General features: G+C 35.7%; 1 protein-coding gene across 8 annotated transcripts in view; it reads right to left on the reverse strand.

The window, feature by feature from the left end:
* Positions 1 to 541: 541 nt before the first annotated feature.
* ZNF385D (zinc finger protein 385D) overlaps positions 542 to 23,589 on the reverse strand; it is a 447,042-nt gene continuing 423,994 nt past the window's right edge. For all 8 annotated transcript variants that reach the window (XM_066991889.1, XM_048076084.2, XM_066991890.1 and 5 more), the window contains 4 exons: positions 11,510 to 11,743; positions 9,400 to 9,578; positions 7,916 to 8,017; positions 542 to 3,844 (listed from right to left, as the gene is read on the reverse strand). In XM_066991889.1, coding sequence (XP_066847990.1) covers positions 3,611 to 3,844; positions 7,916 to 8,017; positions 9,400 to 9,578; positions 11,510 to 11,743 — 749 coding nt within the window. In that variant the 3' untranslated portion in view covers positions 542 to 3,610. The remainder of the gene's footprint in view (positions 3,845 to 7,915; positions 8,018 to 9,399; positions 9,579 to 11,509; positions 11,744 to 23,589) is intronic.

Raw genomic sequence — 23,589 nt, forward strand, 5'->3', positions numbered from 1 at the left:
GCATAAAAATATAAATATATATCCCTCCCACAAAAGTACCATCTCTTTGGGTCAGAACAGAAGAGTCATTATTTAACACTTAGCATAGAATTTAAGAAAATATCCCTGAACCTATTTGTTTTTCTGAGATCATACCCATACCCTGCAGGCTGATTTCACACTGTTGTTCCAGTGAATGACTGTGTCTTCAATGAAATTATCTGTTTCCTTGTGCTTTAGACTTCCTCCTGGCCCTGGAATGTTACTGTAATATGAAATATGATGACACATTTTATTATTACTATTATTATTTCTTTTTATAGTGCTCTCCATATTGGATGTATTGACAGATAAGCGTAAAGTGTCTTCCATTTTCCAGCTCTTTTTTCAGCTGTTGTGGATGTACCCTTGACTGGAAGCTCCCCTTGCCCAATCAGATTGCTGTGCCAGTATTTTCCTTGACATATATATATAATATAAAACTGTTGTGCTAACATCCCCGGTGCATTGATTTGTTACTGACCAAAAGGGAGTGGAACAGCAAGGCACAGAAAATCCACTATACATTCTAACATTTAGGCTTTATCCTTTATTAGGTAGTGAGTAAGAGACATAAAAAGAATTGAGTTTGTTTACAGCTGAAATTTAAAAGAGACTTGTGTGAACAAAAACTTGTTCCATAGAGCACTGTGACAAAAGAGGTCCAAGAAAACTGAAGGTGTCATTGTGAATTAGCTGATGTAAGTCGTTGGAATGACACTCTTTTTATTTCTGGCAAAACTTGTATTAACTCTGTGCTTAGTACTGTGCCTCCATACATGCCACAGGCCATATTCTCTCAAGAATCTGCCATTTGATTTTGATGGCATCATGACAACATGGCAGGATGTACAGCATGTGCCCACGCATCAGAAGGCCATGTGTAAGAGCCTACAGGATATTAGTGGGTCTCCTCCAGTCTGCATTATTATTTCATGGGGAAAATACTGTCTGTCCAGGCCTCCTCCCTCCCCAGAATGCCATCTCTCCTCTGTTTGTTTAGCAAATGTTAATTACACGCTTATTATAAAAGGCTCTGGAGATAAATGGTGGTTCATGGAGCACAGCTTGAAAACCAGTGGCCTATTTGAGAAGGAATCTGCACACAGCTAGCAATGGCACTACAACTTCTGCAAAAAGAAGTAAGGCTGCAAATAGACTTAAAAGACCAAGGCCAAGATTTTGCAAAGACAAGTTTAACCTGACTACACTATGTTTATGTACCCAAATAATTGGAAACATTTCTAACTTCTGAGTGGTAGACACAGGTTTTGAAAGCTGACATGATTACTGCCTCTTTACTGGGAGCTGTAGAGTAGGGAGCCCTTTTAAATGTCAGCCCCTAGTTATTCAGGTGTCTAAACTTCAAGAATTTCCATGTACTCTTCTCTTTTTGGAAACTCGAGCAAAGCAATCCAGCTAGTAACCAGCCCTGAAATTGCTATCACTTCTAATTCATGGCTACATTGGAGTGAATTAAATATAACCAAAAGCCCATTTCATTTCAAGGCACAAACATTTGCAAATAAACTGGATCAAATACATATACATAATATAGAACTTATTTTAATACTTCTAGATAAATAAATGCATCTCTTTGGAATTCTTTGGACACAGACATCCATGGAACCTCTTCTTTCTCTCTTTATATATATATTTTTATAAAATCTATATGCAGAGAGGTTTAAAAAATGACAAATACCAATGTATATGGAAGGCTCACTGATGAACTGCAAGTCAAAAGTGCTGTATATTCCCATCCTCTATATCTCCCACCTGTCCTTATTAACCAGAGGCAGTATTACATAGCAACCACATGGTCAATATTTTGCATTACCCCCTTTTAATAAAATATTTTAAATCATTTCCCTATCAAAACTTAAATTATGTTTTTAATTTTTATTCCTCCTAAATGTATGGTAGGCATTTCACTTAGCTACACATCAGAGTGGTCGCATGTGACTCAGCAGCGCACTCCATAATATTAATAGATACTTTTCAGCTCCCTATGGGAAAAAGCAGGCAGCAAGAATCGGATTCAATGCATCTATTTTTTTTTCTCTGCTGTTTGTTACTTACCACTTAATGACCCACATGTGAAACTCAATGGTTATATAATTATTTTATATAGTAGATTTTCTGTTTATAAGTTATTTTTCTTACTCTAACATATATACAGTATATCTATATATACCCCTGATAAATCTTATTTTAAAGGGACACAGTCAACCCCTTTAAGCCTCACAGTAAATATATAAGGCTTTAAGCTGCCCATACATAAAGGTCAGCTACAGAATTCAAGGGTCCCTTCAGATCCTAAAGGTTGTATTTGTTCCAAACCCACAATGTGCAGTTATGTCATAATATGTATCTCGTGTTGCTGTTTACATTTTATAGGTATATTAAAACATTTTATATCACATCAGTAGGAAATAAAACAAGAGAATAAATCAGTTTCTAAAACTAAGCCTATTGCAAAAAATGTTACCTGTATCTACAGACACTCCCACTGGTATGATATAAAAAGAATATGTGCAATTTTTGGGATGAAATTCTGGCTACACTGCAGTCAGGAGGAACTTTATACTGACTTAAATGAGGCCAGGATTTCTCTCTTGGTTTTCATTTGCTAGTTATGACTATGCATAACCCATTTGTGTCTTCCCTCTGCTGAACACTAAAGTGTCAGGCCTGTTTCATAACCAGAGTGCATTTTTTGCTGTCCATTGACATTCCTTAAACCTTGATCAATCCTGTCTTACACATTTTGAATTTATGCACACTGTACACATTCACTCTCAGTTAAATAAAAGTTTGACCTATTCTGTGTATGGCATTTGGATATATATATATTCCTTTTTTTTCACTAAATCTTCTTTATCTTTTACCTTGTCTTAACCATAGATAACCTTCATGCCCATTCTTCCATGGGTGAGGAAAACAATTTTGCTCACCAGGAACAGCTCCACATTATTGTCATCATTTTTGACTACTTACCAAGTGACATAATTTGTTCATTTTATCTTTTGCAACTCAGTTAGAAACCTAGTGGCATAGATAGAGACACAATACTACTGTTTTACAAGACATCTATTGTATCTACTTTTTTTTTCAGATAAATACCCAGTAACTGCTGATTTGGCAGGAGGATTGGTAAGGGTACTACTATTCACAGTGTTTCTTTTTTTTTTTTCCTTCTTCTTTAATCTACAGAATAAAGTATTTTATGTACATTGGAACCAGTTAATGCCCTTTAGACAAATTTGTAAGTTGTTTCATAAAGCAGGAAAGACATTGCAGGGAAATATGTGCCAAAAAGCACAGTCAAAAGGCTTCATAAGTTTTATATGTCACTACAAGTCAATGCTGGAGATCATTTCTAAAACGATCAATGCTCAGAAGAGGAATGCTCTCATCTGGAGAAAATACTGCCCATTCCCCCTTTTAGAATTTGTTCAGTCCTCTATCAAAAGTCCTGGCTCTTCATATATACTTTAAACTATAAATAAACACTGCATAGTTCAATGTTCTTGATTTTCTTTTTTGTTTGTTTTGATTTGAAAAATTATTGCAGTTAATTCCTGTTTGGAGTTCAGTAAGGAGCAAACAGCACGGGAGTATGGGTGGTCCGTATAGGCCCTGGAGCTGGTCGTAGGAGTGCTGGAGGAAGTGCTGAAGTCTGGAAAAGGGTAGCTGCTGGGGCTGTTCGAAGACTGAAGGGGGAATTCACAGCCACAGCAGCAGCTGCTGCTGCAGCTGCTAGCGGATTTGGTAAGATTCGTGGAGCTATCGGCTTTGAAGGTTCCTTTGAAAATACTAATTTTACCTGTGGGGAAAAGAGAAAACAAACAAACAGAGAGACATAATTTGTTCGTGTTAGCTACATGACAGGAAGCTTGACATAAGATTATAAGTGGAAAATCAACTAAGAGAGGCCTTGTACTGGTTACTGACTCTGCAAGCTGCAGGGTTGTGACAGGAGACTTGATCTCACACATTGAACAAGAGTGAGTAGGATTTGGTAGAAAACAAAGACTTTCAAAGTTCTCTTGGCTGTGGACTCACCTCCTCATCACCGAGACTTATAATTTAATATGAGATGAGAAATCAAAGCAAACCTAAGGGGGCTGGGCAACCTGCACCTAAGTAAACCTACACGTACGTTGTAAGAATTAAATAAGAAAGAATTAGCCATTAATTAAGAGATCTCCATCTGGACAGCTTTATGATAGAGACCAGATCAGAATGAAAACATCTTATTCACTGGTGTGACTAAGAATGTACTTTTATTTTCATCATTAGGATGTAAGTTCTACCTAAAAACAAGATCCACAGCTATCTCCTCTCTATTAACTGCAGCTACTGAAAACAAGTACATAAACAAAGTCTATCTTTCACCAGTTATGAAAATCTCCTAAATGTGTTTCATGTAATAAAATAGGTGATTAATTCTACGGGTGTATTCCCTATGTCATACATCATCTTGCTGTGTCTTCAGAAGACTGTTTTCTGAAGAAAATGTTGGAAGACCTTTTTCACTAAGATAGTGTTCATTATTATAAGGACTGTGAAAAAGGCACAGATTTTAAAAAAATATATTGTCATGAAAAACTCTTGCCTGTATCACTTAGCATGGTGCCAAACGATATTTTTGTTACTGCCGCTGACGCTTTTGGTTTAAATAGTTTTAAATCACAAGTCTTGCACAATAACAAATACAGTTTAGAAGACTGCATTTAGAGTTTGCAAAAAGAAAATAAATAAGCTCAAGCTTTGTCCAAACTAATTGAAAATACTCAATAGACCTTCATTATTATTTGAATATTTGAGAATTTACATTTGGTATGCATAAAAGCAAACATCAGAGTAGTCTATATATAGATTTCTGGAGGTTTTGATGGGGTTTTAAGGTTTTAATGAGAAGCCAGGAGCCTGAATACCTTGTTCTGGTTTTACAACTCTGAGATAAGGGTAGTGACTTCATCTACCAACAAAGAAAACGTCCCATCAGCTATGATTGACTCTGGATGGGTGTGTGTCCTGGAATGACCTGAGGTCCTTTTCATAGCATATATACCTGAATATATGGTATTTAATATATGAATATATGTACTATGCTCTGGTACATCTCAGTCTAAATACAGACACTTTTCACTCATAAGGAAACACAATTTCTCATCCTTGAATTGAAAGGGATTTTCAAATAATTAACTTGCCCTATATCAGTCTGATACTTTCCACTCAATAGTACTTTGGTGAGTGAATAGTCAGAAAGAAATCATCTGACATGCACCAAAAGTGAATTTCATCATTCATAAAGTTATCGCTGTATTCCTTAAAAATAAATAAACGAATAAATAAATAAATAAATAAATTGGCTCTTTACTAGCCAGATGGATGCAGGATTTTGACTTTTCCTAATATCCATTGTCAACTGCGGTGGTCTCAATGTCCTTTAAAGCTCTGAGAGGGATACTCAGAGGGGACCAGATTCAGTAATTCTCTTAATAGAGGATAAAATAGGCAATAGACACTATGATCAGATAAAGATGATCTTATCATCTCCTTGATCAGTGTTACATTCACTGATCCAAGCTGTCTGCTTCCCTTGCTGAACTTTTGACATTTTCTTCCTCCCTTACTATTTATTTAGTAAATATTTTTTCAGCCTTATTTAGAACAACCAAGAAAAATACTTTCAAAATAAATAAATAAATGAATAAATAAAAATCCTGAGTACGAAGTACAAATAAAACCAACCCAAAACAACAGAACATGTTTTTCATAAAAGCTATCTCATTGCAGAAAGTTTGGGCTATGAAATGCCCAATAACTTCTTTCTGGTGTAGCATTTTCAACTAAGTCTCAATGGTACAAGATTTCTTGAATTGTAAAAGAGTACTGTGGGAATTCATAAAGCTTCTTTCTCTGAAGCAGTATAAATGATATTGAAAATATGGCATTGGAGAGCTATTGGTTTAGAAAACCTATGGGAATGTAATATGTCCTTTTCATAACTTCCATGGGGGGGGGGAGGGGGGGAGGAAGATGATGCTCATGTATTTGTTGTCATGAAGACCAAAGATCTTAGCTGACAATATTAAAAGGCTAGGTCATTCTTAGAGGAATCAGGAACTTCTAATGAAGTTAGACTTTCAGCTAATTTATCAACATCATTGTGATTTCAAGATAGCTGCAATAACAGTAACATTTTTTATATGGAGTATGATGCACATTCATTTTCAAATCTATCTGCAAGTACTAATTAATACACAGGTCAACATTAAGAGTTCAGTAGGCATTATGCATGTCATTTACAGTGAAATAAACTAAGGGACTGTGAATGACTTGAAAAATTATTGGGGAGTAAAGAAAGTTAAAGTCTAGAGCACATCATAAACATTAGCACATCTTTGGCTTGTTGCTATGCCATTCCGCATTTGAAGTGACAGCAAATTTTTTTTTTTTATTCAAAAAGACTAAATGCATCCTCTGTTCTACTATAGCTATCTGTTGGTTTATTGCTAACTCATTCTCTCTGCTTTAAATTCCCTTTGACTCACCTCTGTTCTGACTTGTGTATGGAGAGCACTTGGGAGTGAGGAAGAAAGAAAAGGACATATTGCCTTTATTTGTCTATGCACCATTTGAATAGCCTTGATCCTTGGCTGGAGTTCTTAGAAATCACCACTACATAAATTGTTAAATAGACAACTGTGTACAAAAACAGTAACATAATAGTTATTTTTATCCCCTGGGAAACAATGAGTTTCCTCAAGGAATAATAATCTTGACAGAGAAGCTTTAGTCATTCCATATACTACTTCCCTAATTATACATTCTCTATTCTTTCAGTGTATCTTATATGTAGTGGAGACCTTGGTCTCCCAGGTGGATTACTGAACAACCCTATGGGGCTATTTCCATACTAGTGGATCTACCAGAATAGTGCAGTTCATTATGTTGCAATATCTAGGAAAGCTCCTACACAACTGAATAGTGCATGAATGTACTACAAAAAAAAAAAAAAAAAAAAAAAAGCCTGCCCCAACGAGGACAAATTTTATATTGTCAAGAAAAGCGCTTAAGTTCAACTAGCAGAGAAGAATCTCACAGAAGAAAGCTCTAAATTTTGTTTGCATTAGAGAAAATGGACAATGAATAGGGGCCTAATCTGTATGAGGCCAATGAATCAACACCCTCGGCCTGCCAAAACCATCTATAAACCCTTACAAAACACCATGTCACATAAAACAATCACACAGTTTATCTGATGTAGATAAATGTCAGATGCTTCACTATCCCACCCACAATATAAACTGTTTCTTGACTAATGGCGGGATCCTGGTGGGGTTTTTTATTAAAGAGTAAACATGTTTTTCAGCTTTTGAAACTAGCAAGAGCTCCACTTCACAAAGTTTGCCCTGTCAGTTGGAAATGTGACCAGAGCCATCCTGAAACTGAGCAGAATGAAATGAGAGATGATTTTTTTTATTGTTATTGTTTCAATTGTTATTTGAATAATTTTCTAAATGAGGAATGAATAAAGGTTTTATGTTTTATAGAACTTTATTTAGTTATTTCACCACTATTGTCTTCAGTGAAAACTGGAAAAATCCTGTTTGATGTTTGCATGTTTCTCTCCTCTTTTGCTCTCTAATGACCTTTGAAACTAGCTTCTTTCCTAAGGTTATTTAGAAGAGCCACAAAAACAAGGACTCGTGTCCACACCCTTCAAAGGATATAAAAAAGTCTCCTGTGGGCTTCCATGACCTTATTTAGGCACTCGCATACTCCCATTGCTTACACGATCCTCTTATTTTAAAGATTCTTCCATTCTCATTTTCTAAATACCCTACTCAGTATGATTCTGTGAATCAAACAGTGATTGGCTTACCCCTAGAGGATGCGTTCCCTTCTGGAGTTTGTTGTACGGGCTGTATTTAGGTTTAGGCGGCTTCCCAGCAGCTCTGTCTTTGTGCCTTCTACTGCTTATGTGCTGTTAAAATACATTGGAAAAAAAGAAAATAAAAGAAAAAGTGATATTTCCTTAATTTCAAGTCCTGCTTTCCATAAGTGTGCTGTAATACTGAAGGCTGCTGCTCTCCACAACAGCATTATTTGACTAATTCAATAATGAATGAGAATAGGGCTTATTCCAGTTTGAGTGATTCCTTTGTGCACCACACACTGGGACTGTGATTTTCAGCAGTGCTCAGTTCAACTTTGCTTCCACTGTAGTCAATGAATTTCTCACCTTTGTTAACTTCAACAAGACCTGAATTAGGTCAAAGCTAGAATCCTTTGAAAAATTCCTCTCCCTGTCTTTATAAAGCACCCATCAAATTCAATCCACTGCTGATACAAAGTTTTGGAAGAATATTAGATAGTACATCACTCACTATTCAAAAACAGGAAAAAAAAAAAAAAGGGTCACAAAAGGGTTTAAATCCCCTAAGAAGCCTAGAGATCCTTTTAAGATTTCAGCTGAAAGATGGCTACATATCAAACTAAACGACAGTGAAGTAAAATCACAAAGCCCATTATCTTCTTCATAAAATCTATTAGATTTTACAAGAATCCTTCTACACAGACTTTATTGCAGTATTAGATGTAAGGGACCTTTTTTAGAACTGTATTTTTACTTTGATTTTCATTCTCAAGAGAGTTCTCACAAAGGAGACAAAGAACTGGACTTTTTCCTGAAAGCAGAAGACAAGTATTGCTATTGTCCATTACAGAATTTATCTTCATTCTTGTAAAGTTTCTTAACAAGCATTTAATTCCAAAAGGCATATGGTATTAAACTAAGTGTTTTTCAGTGCAAAGGCTTTGTTCATCTGATGAATGACCAAACATAACTTAGTGTAATTGCAATTTAGAGGTCATGCTTCTCGGTTACAGAGTAACGCTGATAAAAAGAAATAATCAAATCCTCTCCATCCCATATTTTTAAGCAGGTTGTTCAATATTCTGTGAAAATACTGGCTACAACCACCTCCACATCTTTGTCAAGGCAAATATCATGCAGTACACTAAATGTCAGGGTTTATTAGCTCATGACAACTATAGTAGTCTGAAGACAGTTGTAACATGTTGCAGCTTACAGCTTCTATAACACTTTAAATAAAAACACTCTTCAATATATATATATTGTAATATATATACATATAAACAAGCTTTTGAGAAAATACATTCTGTACAGGAGAAAATCATATCAAAAACTAAACAAACAGCATAAAAGACAAAAACAATGGAAAAAATCTATAAGCTCCATTTTGATGTGAACTATTAGATTGATACATACTGATTGTGTTGGTATTTTATCACCATGAAAACAAAGAATAACCAAGGATCACACTCTGCAAGCTAGCTGAGTACCTGTTTCAGTTGTGTCTCAGAGTTTACGTGCACATCACATATTTCACAGTGAAATGTTTTGTTCTGAAGGCCTGTGTTTCCTTTATTCACAGGTCCTTTGCCTTTTACGCCTGCCCGGGGAAAGGCTTTTATGGTTCCACTTCCATTCCGAGCTTCCAGCATAGTTTTGTGCTTAGTCCCTGGAGACATTAGAAATGGGAAACAGAAAGAACTTTCGTAATTTGGTTGCATTCATTGTTTTATTTTCTTTCTAAAAGAAAATCATATGAACCTCAGCTCGGTGCTATGTGCTATCCTTGGAATATGTCTGTGTTTGTCTGTATCATATTAATACTAATGTAATGGTATTTCACATCTGATATTTAATTATTAAGTTATGGGTCTGTAGGTAATTCACTAGAACTAAGCAGCCACACCAATAAGTAGTGGCACAATCAGGTATCCTGATGTGAAGTTAAATGCGTGTGACTTTTCTCATTAACTCCTGTTGCTAATAAGACCTGAATTGCAGTTGCAAAGGAAGAGTAATTTAGCTATTAAAGGTGTAGTTGCCTTTGATTTGTAGTCCTTCTGAACGGATTGATAAACAGTATGCATTAGGTAGCTTACACTTAAATCTGTAATTAACTAATTAGTTCTCAAACCACAAAGGGGCAGATGTTGCTAGCAGCAACCTGGACAGAAACCAAAACATGTGAGAAACATGCATGACAGAAAAATGTACTTGCATTGGTAATTAAAATAAAGGTTGGATAGAAAGCAATTGTGTCTATTGCTGTACCTTTATTCAGACCAAACAATTTCTTACACTGTTGACTTCCAGGCAGGTAGTCTGTGAAGATAATGGACTACTGCCATGTACAGATTTAGTGTTCCAGTGATAATCACTGTATGCATCCTGTTATACACTTTTCCAAGCATGCATGTGTGCAGCTACACACACAGTTTATCAGCATAGAAAGCAGAAACTTGGAGGTTTGTATGTAAGTATTCACAGTAATGTTTTGGCTCACATCTAGATCACAAAAATGTTTAGGGTCTAAGCTTCATAGGTAATTAAATAGGTTAAATATGTACAGCTTTATGAACTTGAATTGTCACCAGTTGAAGATCTGGCATACAGCAAACACTGTGGTCGAAACTGACTAGGCTTTGTTTCTCATGAATACCAACAAATTATTATTTCCTTTTTAGTTTAAACAGATTATATAGGCCTGTCAAACTTTTTTTTTTTTTTTTAAGACCATTTATCATTTTACTTCAGGTATACTAGCATTGTCTCTATCTTTCAATCCTGAGGGTCTCTTTCTACCTCTTAACTCTGGTTACCCTGCTGTCAGGTAACCACTGACATCCAAAATCAGGAATTTTTCTATAGGACTGTTATAGGTGGTCACTGCCTCCATATTAAATTCCAAGATCTTTTAACACTGCTTACCACAAAGCCAATCAATAAGACATTTAAAATAGTGACTGTGGATGATGGTTGTCTGCTTCTGGAACCTACTGATGTTACTAGCTCTAATAACAAAAAAAGAGGTTTAAAAATTAAGAAAGACAGAGGTAAGCAATTACCGATTCACCTCTCATGCACCAGTCACTATCATTTGGTGAAAACAAAGGAAAACCATAAATTTTACCAAGTTAATAACAGACAAAATGGGCCTAAAAATTCTAACTCTCATCATTGAACTCTGACTGACACTCACTCTTTCAGCCTTAATTTGTTAGATTTCAAACAAAACTAATGGTGTTCATTCTCAGTTTGCTAGCTGGCACAAACAAAAGTATGCAAACTCTGAACACCAAAGGTAATGAAGCATGAGCTGTCATTTAGCTCTATAAGGTCTGGAAGCTGCAAAAGCTAAAATGTAAGAAAATGGGTAACTTGCGTGCAATAAATTTTCTTTCTTCCCCTTTTCTGAAAGCCTCTTTGCCTGTCATTTTTGTTCTTTATTAGTTAATGAATTCCATGTAATTGCCAGCTTTCTGCCACCTCTTTGTCCCCTGCTGCAAGAGATCTAATCTATTCAGGAGAAGATAATTGCAGAGCTCTTGAGACAGAAGAAAAAAAAAAAAGAGGAAGAAAGCAAGCATTGCTCCATCTCACCACTGTTGTGCGCCTCCAGCTGCGAGGCAGAGTTGACAGCGACTTTGCATAGTGAACAGTACAGCAGTCTTTTTGCTTTTTCTTCCTCAGTCTCAACGGAAGGACATGTGGTGCTGCTAGTGGCTGTCGTGGGGATTTTCTCCACTTTAGAGGTGATCTCAGTTGTCATAACACTGCTCTTCCGGATTTCCACGGTTGTCGTCGTTGATATTGCTGGTGTCCCTGTGGTAACGTCTGTGGGCAAACGGATGAGATGGAAGGAAACAAAATAGAAGGTTGTGACCTTTGGTGTTTGCTTGCTAGTATCCTAACACTGTAACTGTACAGAGAGCCAGACCATGCTGGTGACAGTTTGACTAATGGTAATGAACTAAATCTGACCTTATTCTTTGCATTTTGTATGGTTAGTCCCATGTATCGAAATGCCATGTACTGTCTCCTCCATTCTGCTAACACCCAGTATATACAAAATTCATAAACTGAAAAGACAGGTCATTAAGACTGTACTGTACGACTGAAGGATAATCCACTAAAAGTGGTTGCGTAAATTACCAGAACAATAGGTAGTTAAAATTTATATGCAGCACTTCAGATACATAAACTGTCACAGTGCCGCATAATACTTACACTGATTGAGTAGCTGAGCTAAATTTTTAACATTCTGTACTAATAAAACTAGAATTAAAGTAATTGTATTAGTGTTATTTGATAAAATAATAAAAAAATTGATACTTCACTTGATGTCAGCCAAAACTATTATTAAATTAACAAAAGTAATTATTAATACACCATTTATCCATGCATTATTACTATCCAATATTACATACTAGTAATATATACTAATAACAGTAATTAAAAATACAACATTCTGATACCTACACAAACACTAAAAAGACTTTCATTTTGTCATTAGTATGTTTGGAAAAATTGTAAGCACGTTACATATCTGAATCTTTTTGGAAATCTAGTGCTTACATCTAAGAACACATGCTTTTTCTGTAGTTTTCAAATTCAGAAGAGAGAAAACACACAATGATATTATTGTTTGAATAACATATAAATGACATTTTGTTTAAGTCCTAAATATCCATGTTCAATATTGTTAGTTAACCCAGCAATCTCTTCAAGTTTCCAGATGAGTCTGCTTTCCAGCAAATAAGTACCGAGGGTCTACATCCCTGCCAAGGATCCAAGTCCTGAATGCACCAAGAAGCTGACAGCCTAAACCCCTACAGAGTTCTCATAGACATCTTGCCATCCCATTTTGGAGCCTAAATGCCCTCAACTCAGACCTCTCCCTCTGAAAAAGGGAATATCCTCATTCATCACTGATGCTCATGCATTTCCATGTCATAAAGGGAGAGAAAAGAAAAAGCATGGCAGTATTAGGCAAAATAGCTATTAGAATAGGCAAAATAACTATTCTTTGGATTACAGATCTCAGTATGTATTGTGATGCAGGAGGGACACTTTAACTGAGCCCACAGAGGTATGTTAATACTGTTCAACAATTTCATTAATGAAGGACACACCTATTAATTTAGCAGACAGTAACAAACTCAGAGGAAGGGCAAACACACTGGGAGACATGATTCAAAACAATTTTAATGCATTGGAGTCTAGAAAACGAGATGCTTTCCAGTAAAGACAATTGCAGGAATCCACACTTGGTAGGATTAATGTAACCTATTAAAACAGGATGAAGAACGTTAGCCCCAGTACTAGTGTTGTTTTTTTTTTTTCTTGTTTTTTTTTTCCTCCCAGTAAAAGCTTTCAGTAGTGGCTAACAAGATGAACACAGATCACTTATACCATGGTGTTATGAAAAAGGTTTCTGCCATATTGAAAGTGTGAAGTGAAAGATTTATGAAGTATTTTTTTCTCCTCTAATCAGCACTGGCGGCCCTGTATCCAGTCTGGGGACAGTGAACACCACATTAACAATGACATGCTTTGTTGTTAATTCAGCAGCAATACAAATGCAGACTAACAGGAGAGAGGTTGTGAGGGAGGAAGCCAAAACAAATTAGAAGTTTAGAAAACATGACCTATGAATCTGAAAAGTGAAGGGTAAACACTGACAACATTTTCCAGATCTGCAGAAGGTAGCTAAAAATAAGAGAATATACTCTTCTCCCTGATCCCTGCTAATAGGACAAGGACTATTGGATTACAGCAAGAGAGACTTAGATTAGATATCAGGAAATTCTTTCTAATATTAAAGCTCTAAAGCCTTAGAATAACCTACCTACAGAGATCCTGAAATATTGCCTATTGAAGGACTTAGAACTGGTTGAAGAAATATCTGTAGGAATAACCCAGGTCTGACCCCCTTTCAGCTAGCAGGTTACCTCTGAGGAACTTTCTAGCCTTGTCAATTTCTATAATTTATTTTGTAATGTTTCTATATATTCTCTCAAAGGGTTTGATAAATTATTATTTATAAAACCAAAAAAGATGAGTTTGTGATATGAATAGTCTATATACCGCCAGGCATTAAAACATATAGTAAAAGGTCCAACTCAAAGTTTAATAAAAGTACTTTTTTTTTTCCTGAGTTGGAGTCTGGAAGTGATAATATTCTGAATGTACTGAGGATATCAAATACTGCTGCAGAAGAAATAGTGTTATCTTGCTGAACATTCTGTTATTTTTTTTTTTTACTGATTAACAACGTTTCAAACGAAAACAATATTTTGAAATATTAAGCCTTTTGTTGGAAAAATAATGAGTAAATGAAGCCTTTGTAGGTCTGTCCACAAAATTACTCATTTAACTAGTCACTCCTTCACCATTCCAGAAAATCTGTGCTGACATTGGCTTTCCTTGAGCTGAAAGGTGCTGCAAGTGTACCAAAAGCTCACACCCAGTGGTACATGACACTGCTTTTAAAACTTCAGTTTCTACTGGGACTACTATACAGTAGCAGGTCTAGCTAATGTACTTTCCTGGTGAAAAGGAAGGCAGTGGACAGACAGCGGGAGGGAGAGAAAAAGAACAGAGAAAGAAGGCATTAATATTCACTAGGATTTGGTGTCAAAGTTGGTGCTCATCTTAATCTTGCAGGAAATTAGATATGTATATCAATCACCATTACCAGCTTTGTGGTGCAAGGGTCAGTATGCCTTAAGAAAAGTATGGACCATTATTTCTTTATATTACATAGGAAAACCCAAGGCAATGGACAAAATATAAGATAAAAATACATATACATTAAAAAGCTTAAGTAACTGCAGATTTTATTCTGCTTCAAATATGTGACCCTCGATATGTATGTTGACCTTTTATTTAACCACCTAGTTATCTTAAAGTGAAAAGAAAATACAATTAATTATCATAGTCCTTTTGAAGGTATTTTGATATGTATATATGGAGGCAGCATTGTAAATAAAAATTAAACTAAAAATTGTAAATATCATTCCAAAATACCAATATTCAGAGCATATATCCTGCTCATATACCTTCCAAAACATCACCTATTTAATACATTATATATTTCATTAATGCAAACACATTAATGATATCAAAACACATACAAGAAAATTATCCAAGTTCACCATGTGAAAGCCATGACACATTTAAAGATGCAAAGCTGCTCCTCTTCATACAATCTTTACAATTATCTGCAGGAATTATGGGGGAAACATTCTAAGAGCTGTCAAGTAGGCTTGCAAAGAAGGAATTAAAATCCTTTTCTTACCAGAACTTCTAATCTAACCAGCCTGTGCATCTTTGAATGTATTACAGTGTTGCAAATACAGCATACAACATTAAAACTATAAAGGTTTAAGGGAAAAAAAAAAAAAGAAAAAAAGCAGTAGGAAGACATTTGAACAGATGCCTTGAAGACTGAATCAGCATTTCTTAGCATTATATTATGACAGTGCTTTAAGAACTGTTTCAATAATAAATGATCTAAAATTGAGCTGGAAATTCAGTCACAGTCAAATGGAAGATTTGTTTCTGGTGACGCAGGCTTGCAGCACTGTGCTATTTTCATACCAGTGGCCTGCAGCGAATATTCATTATTGCAACTGTCACTGCTTGGCTTTGGCATAGAAGCAGATTGCTAATACTGTATGGAACTGGACTCCAGCAGCAAAAAAAAGGAACACTTCAGGATTCAAAACAAATTCATTTATGTTCCTGGTCTTAATATAGCAATGGAATAAACATTATTATTATTATTATTATTATTATTATTAATAATAATAAAAATAATAATAATAATGTCATTAAAAACTAATCTTGCTCACTGGCAAAATCAACGATTTATTTTAACAAGAAGGCAAAACCAGAATAAAAACATTCAGTGAGAATTGACTCCTTTGGGTCGTACAGATACCATAGTTCAAGTGGAAAACTGCAAGTGTGTGATTAAGGTCCTTCTATGTAAGCAGGATTAATTTTATATCCCAGCTACAAGACTCATGATTTTTTTTTAGACTGAAGAAACAGAAAATTACAGTCAACTCATGTTTTTCTTCTATGTGAAAGTATCACTCATCAGTTCCTGCTACTAAGCATAAGAATTTCTTATCCTAAAACTATAAATAGACCTACAGAGAGAAAAGTGCTCCAACTTCAAACAAATCACAACTATTTATGAGCTTATTTTTTCTTCCACAATCTCAAGTGGCATGCATTTAAAAATATGCCTGATTTAGCGCTTACTCATGCATTCTGGTCTCATTTAAATTCAGCTTTGTCTTTGACATAAGAGCATTGAGCATTTGGTCCATAATGCTGTCCAGGAAGGAAAACAAAACTAATTAAAAAAAAAAAAAAAAGGAAAGAAAGAAAACCAGAAAGCATGTTCTTTCTTATGCCACACAGAACTTGATATGAAGTATTTCACTATACTACTATAAGAGGTCTCACTATTGCAGTAACTTTGTCAGCTGGTTTGCTGTAGCAAACCTGCATCAGGTAACAGACTGTTCCAGTATGGGTGGCACATTCAAAACAGACTCAACATATTAGTTTCCTGCCTTCTAGGAACTGGATCCCTGGTTTCATCTGTCTGTGTTTAAAATCCCATGTTCTGTGTCCTCTCTGGTAATTACATTAGAAGATAAGATAACATTTCTTTTGAATCTTTAAATATAACAGTGGAGTGTATTATAAACAAAGTACCATCTCAAAAATAACTGCGATCAACTTTATTTTGTGCTTGGCTGACTTTCTGTACTCTTGTGCTTAAAAATAAGCATGTGTGTGAGCACATTGATTGGATCTGGCACTTAAATAAAACACTTTGGGGAACTTTGACTTGAATGTATCAGCTCCTCCTCCTTTTTATGTGGATAATACAACTGTGCATATTTTGTGGTTTGGATTGATATTTGTCCCATTACAATATATTGTACAGATTTTTTTCAGTATCATATTATGAAAATTCCATTTGTTATATTTAATTTTACATTCAAAACCTGGATTCAATGTAGTTTTATAGATCTGTCCCGCCCAACATGGATATCGCTCACTTAGAGATTCAGATGTATATTTTTAGAACTTAGAAGGATTCACATAATTTCTCTGTAAGAAAAAAAAAAAAATTACAAATGCACGGCTTAGAGACTTAAATACCATAAATCACAAAGCTTACTTTTTTTTTTCCTTTTTTTTTCTTTTTTAAAAAAGATCTAACTACCTGAAATCTGAATGACAGTTGTGTACTTCAATACCTCGATCTCCTTCAATGAAACAACACTAAATATCAGAATTCATGATATTTGACTGATTTTTACAGGACAGATGTTAATCAGTGTGCCATATTGGAGAAGTTGAGGGCTCTGAAATAATAAACAAACCTGTGTATGACCAAACAGGAATACAATGTGGAAATTTTTGATGAGGTGCCTCTTCCAACCTTGTTTTTTAAACACCTGCTTTCTTTTTCTATTCTTTTCACTGCCCTGGATTGTTAGTCACTGTCTTGCTCACATTCCTTGTTATTTTGCTTTGTCTAGGTCTCCATCATGACTGCTTTTGATATCTAGAAAGTGAGAGGCTTAGTGTTTCTAATGTATTGCCCAAACATTTCCTAAAGCATACAGGGCAAGCACTACCGAGAAAGAGAAGGACTGCAAAATTTTCCCAGGATCAGTATGAAAGCCAAATAACGGGAGTTTTCTTGGTTTGTAACTGGAGAAGCAATGACCTCACTGTTTTGTCTAGGCCTGTTTTTTAACACTTAAACAAATCACATTATACACAGTATTCATGGCTCAGAAACAAAGGATGAAGAAACAAGTGGCCCTACAAAAAGTGGCCTCATTTTACTGTGGCCTCTATTCCCTGCTTCCCAGTGACATGCCTTGGTGCTGACCTGATGGGATCAAAACAGAAAACAGCATGTTTGGTGACAAAAGATGTCTGCAGAGAGAGCAAGAGTGAAGAGAAAGTAGCAAACTTCACATAATTGCTCTTCGGATTTTTTTTCTCCAGCTAAGCTTGAGTCTGCTGAGTCCTAAAATGACCCTTCTTCATTAATTAGCAGTATACAATTTTCTAACAAAATTATACCTCATTTTTCCTAGCAGCTCCCTCATTTTAAAGCACAGTTCATTAATCCTGAACAGGATTAACCACAGAGGGACAACTGCATTCCTGTTAAGGTTAATTGCACAGAGCTGGCAGCAGCAGCAACAGCTGGGGGTGAAAGGCCTATAGAAAGGGAAGGAGGAAGGTAGGGAAACATCATGCTGTGCCTGGGATTGGGACTTTTGGGTAAATGTAGCTGACAAAAAAGTGTCTGGAAGGAATGGAGACAATGAGGAGAAACTATTTATTTTTAAGCTACTTTAAGTAAGTCTTGGTTATGACTGGATTTGAGAGCTAAGCCATCCTTTCAGGCCTATCACACAGATTTCCCCCTCAGTGAGGCAGAATAATGTCCTTCACCAACTATGAGTGAAAAGGTCCTTGCACAAGGAGCTTTAGGGGAAAAATCATGTTGCTCACTGAAGCTACTGTTGCCATTTAATTAATGAGACTCATGTAGTGAAAAATTCAATTTAAAACCCGGACAAAGTGTTTGCTTAAAGGGTGGAGCTTACAGTCAAGTGCAAAGAGGATTGTGCAGATTGGGGCTCAGCAGCCTTGCTAAAATAATACACTTTCTGTTTAGAGTCTAACTTGAAGGTTATACATAAGGCAGAGTGTCAGGTTTCATTTCAATAGTTACAACTTTATTTTGGAGGGTGAAATGTAAAACATTTCTTTTAAGATAACGAATAAAGCAGGCACTTGGTGGTTTGATCACATATAGGACGAAAGCTGCATTATCCTATGAATAGGTCTCCCACGATTGGCAACATCAGAAGCAACACTGGAAAAATGATATCAATTTTACATCTGCACATGCTTCTGTATATATTTCCCAACTTTTAAGTAAAAGCAAACACAATCAAAAGTATATTTATAATTAATCTTAATGTATGAGCAGAAACTGTGCACTGGTTGAGTTTACCATCAGCAGGAAACAAGGACTTGAAAGCCATTCCTTAAAAGCTAAAAGCCCACTAAAAAAAAAAGATTCTGTAAGAAATACTACAGTCAGATTAATTTGCCTTGAATATACCTTTTTCTGCAGCATGGAGGCCAACTTGTGCAGAGCAGTCCCAATCCATATTATTAAACTCTCTAATCCTCCAAAACAGGGTGGCTGCGCATGAACTGCTTGTTGTTCCTTGGCTCATACTGAACTCTAGACTCTGCCCAGGGATATTTGGAGGATTTAGCTTTGGCCAGAAGTCATCTACAGACAGCTATAGCAGTGGGAATGAATGGATGATTGTATTCCTGTGTCCAGGAACATCCCTGGCACCAGGAGAATCAGTAGTGTAGCCAGTAGTCCAAAGTACTTTTTAAAATAGACCCTGTCTCACAATCATGCTCTAAGTCATTACACACAGTGATATATGTATGGATTATACCTAGTCAGTATTGGAGGCAGTACTTCCCCAAGGGGAAAGGTAACAGGGGGTAATACAGGGGGTAACTTTAATCTTCATCACTAACTTCTAATGGCTATTATCTCCCTGCCCAAAGACCCATTAGGGCTTTACCTCAAGCTATGTACCTGGAAGAACACATTGTGATTATAAAGGCCACTATGTAATCATGATTCAGATTCATGCCTACTACTCCTGCTGCCCCCACGTTTACACTGCAAACCTGGAAAAGGAAGATGCAATTGAGATGTTGTCTTTCACCTTGCACTACGAACTATAGTGATGGAAGTGACCTTTGAAAGGGGCGTTTTCTAAGCTCTCCTTTTCTTCAACAGAGACATAAAGCAAACACAGTCCAGATTATAGACTACTGGAGATTGAGAAGTATTTTTCATAAAACAGCAAGCTGGCAAAGCCTATTTAAAACTTGATATCAGAAACAATTTACTATGGAATCTCTCCCCTAACAATCTGCCACCAAAACCAAAGAAGCACAGGGAAATATTAATCACCAGCAGAAGGAGAGAAAATATATTGCTGTCATTAATCGAATGGAACAAGGAAAGAATGAGTGAACTGCACTGCAAATTGCATAGGGTTGCTTTCCATTTTAAGCAGAGAGTTGATTTATTTATTTGTTTATTTATCTATTTTATTTTTATTTTAAGCAGGTTGAATGGTCTCTTCTAAATGTCCATCTAAACTTTAAGTTTCAAAACAGATTTATATTCCTAGAACCTCAAAGTAAATTAAAGTAACTGGGATCCAAACTGGAATTTCTGAGAACTCTGACTTCTGACTGCCCTCATAAGTGTAATACCTCATGGCATTCTCCTGTCTTGAATCCAGGAATAATTAAAGCTATTCCCTTTATAGCAACTTACTTCCTTTACTGGAGAGCACTGAGCTAGTAAATCTGGTTTTGGCAATAAACTAATGTTGTATCTAATACAGGAATTGTCAGAAGCTATACAAGCATCTGTTGCAACAATATTTTTTTTCAGTAGAGTGAAGGCAGAGAGAGCAGTGAGAAGACATCTGTCTCGGAGTTCACTGTAAGTAAAGCCTGTAGCAGATGTGTTCTGTGGATTGATCAGCAATGGCTTTCTTACAACCACATGCTCTTCTGTACATATTTTAGATACCAAATGCTTAAATTTTAGAGCAACAAATTTCACAATAAATTGATGAGAGAACAGAACAGGACATGCTACTGTTACTATCTTTAATCTTTACAGCAAATAAGTGTTACAACTTTTTTGTTATCCCATTTGGATTTTGTCTAGTCCTCTCCAGCTTGACGCTTTTACAAGGCATGTTCCTTTGGCTGACTGCATACTGTTGGTAACACGTTTCATAAATTGACAGATGTATCCCAAGTCTAGTACTAAAGTGAGTGCCTGAAAAAGGAAATCTCTCTCAATTTCCAGAGTCTTTTACTATGGATCTGTTATTATGCACACCTGCAGCTTCTATGACCATCTATTTAACTTTCATCTCCAGCAGGTTCCATCACCTAAAATAGATATTCCTTCTATTGCTTCCATCCCTTCTACTCCTTCCCCTCTCCAACCAACCACAGATTGCGACTGAGCTAGGACTGAAATGAAGGGCTTATTGAAAAACACTGTATCATCATTACAGTTAAAAGACATTGAATAATATTTACAGAGAGTTGCACAAACAATCTAGACCAGCCATTTCAAAAGAAGTTGCTGTCACTATAGTTCCTGGCATGATTTACAGGTTTTCTTTTGCTTAGTCTTACTGAAAAATGTTTTCTGTGCGTTCTGTTTGTTTAGTTGTTTTGTTTTTAAAATAAAAGACAAAATTATTTTGTGCAACGCTAACAGCCTCCATTGGCTATCATGTCAGTCTTTACCTGCAGGAAGTCTGCTACTAACTGAGCTATTAGTTTAATTATATTAGTTGGCAGAAGCAATATATTAAGTAAACCACAGTGGGGTGGGATGCCTGGTCCTGGGACTAGGCAAAGAGTGAGAGAAACCTGTCTCATTCAATAATTTAGTGAGTTCCTTCTCATCAAATTTTCTCTGTGTCAGAAGAATCTGAAACAACTCTTCTTTTCTTACAGTTTCACTCCCTGGCCGTATCCACAAATACCCAGCAGGGAGGTTATTAGTGCTTTGCTGTTTTATGTTTTATCTAGTTAGTATCATAATTTTATACTTTTCACATCATTATTTTTCGTATCATTATTTTATGTTTTAGCTAGTTGGTATCAATTTTAGAATCATAATTTTAGAGTCAAGCTCTTCACAGAAGCAAAATGGAAGAAGAGGGCTTTCCTAGCACAAAGGTGTTCATCTGGTGAATTATATAAATTATTTTGCAAATAAGGGAAACAGTGAAAATTACAAATATATTTTCAAATGGCACAATTTGATGTCATTCCTAGTTTCAAAGCTTATAGAAAAAAAATATATATATATATATATTATTTGATTTAACCAATACAGATTAATTGACTATGGATTTGTATTTCAGGGCACCAAGCTAGCAGAATAGACCTTAATAAGGAAATGGCTACTCTTACTTTGCAATGACAGAGGAAGAGAGCAGCTACATACTCATGAAATTTGGTATTAAAATGGCAGCTCAAGACTAGCTTTAGCAAATATTTGCAGGATCTCAGATGATGCATTTAACTGTTGCTGTTCTTTGGCCTTCCCTTATGCATTCTCTTGTAATGTTCATATCTAAGGCCTATGTTATTTGGAAAACTAAAACTGACATACATTCATATTCATAGTGAGACAGTTAATTCTGTTGGACAGTTTTGCCCAATGCTTCCACAAGACAAAGGTTCTGATGTGATGAGTGAAGGTAGCTATATTGTAAATGGTATGATTCCTTGGTGATTAGTCATAGGTGAAGTAAGAGCTGCAATCTGTTAAAAAGAAACGTCATGGAGGGGGGCATTTGAAGAAGACAGCCCTATGGAACAGGAGCAGGGCTACAAATAATTGCAAACTGTTTGTGCTAGCTATGTAATGGCTGGTCTTTTCACATTTTGTTTTCCAGTAGGGGAGCATATTAATGAGCATAATTACAGTTTTTTATTAATTTATTTGATAGACCCAAATTGTCATTCTCTACATGTGCTACATTTTCCTTTATTTGCTGTACTTTTCCTAACAACAAAGCACAGTAGCAACAAAAGTGGTTTCAGCTTCCCTTCTAAATGTGGCTGCAAATACTACACCACTTACAAGATCATACCCTAGCTCCCTCTGTTAACTTTTTTTCCTTTCTTGTACATAACAGTTATTCAGACATCACTAAATCTGACATTATTCAGACCCAGCGTTAGCTCTTAGAAAAGAGAAAGAAAAACAATAAAAGTTCTCTTTAGGAGCTTAATATACTATACTGCTCAGTTTTCATTCTGTCGTATGTCTCTCCCATGTGCACTGTAACAGAGACAAATACATGAATGAGTCCAAAAAAAGCACCAATACAAGACCAGATGCTTGAAAGTTGCCCTTATTTTAAGAGCATGGAATTGCAGGTTTTTAATGAATAACTGAATGTATTTTTCACATTCATGTTTACACAGTGTCTGGAAGAATAGACTGACTCAAGAGCCTTTCAGCCATAAAAGTAGTTGTTAATCAACATGCAAGTCTGAAGTATCATGGATTTGCAACAATCAGATCACTACTCCACAGGCACACCTTCACTCAGCTTAGCATCAGTAATTTATTTAAAATCATAAAAGTAATATTTTTAACACTTCCATCAGCCAGAAGATCTTATCTCAACAAATCCAATTCAAAGACCTACTGAGGAGCAGAATACACAGAGAATGGGGGAAAATAGTAGCAATTGGAGCAACCAGTTAAAAACAATAATCCAAAACAATTTTTTTATAAATTCTGGGGGATTGCTAGAGGTTTCTTTTTTGTTTGTTTGTTTTGTTTTGTTTTGCTTATTTGTTTGGTTTTGGTTTTATTTATTTTTTGATGAAAAGTGTATTTTACCTTTTTGTTTATTATTTATTTTTTTAAGAAAAGTGTATTTTACCTCTTCTGGCTTAAGCCTTCTTAATATCTAGCAGATAGTCAAAAACATATGATTAAGTTTTTCAAATTGTTCAGG

The sequence above is a fragment of the Anser cygnoides genome, chromosome 2 (genome assembly GCF_040182565.1).
Source record: "Anser cygnoides isolate HZ-2024a breed goose chromosome 2, Taihu_goose_T2T_genome, whole genome shotgun sequence".
Classification (NCBI taxonomy): Eukaryota; Metazoa; Chordata; class Aves; order Anseriformes; family Anatidae; genus Anser; species Anser cygnoides.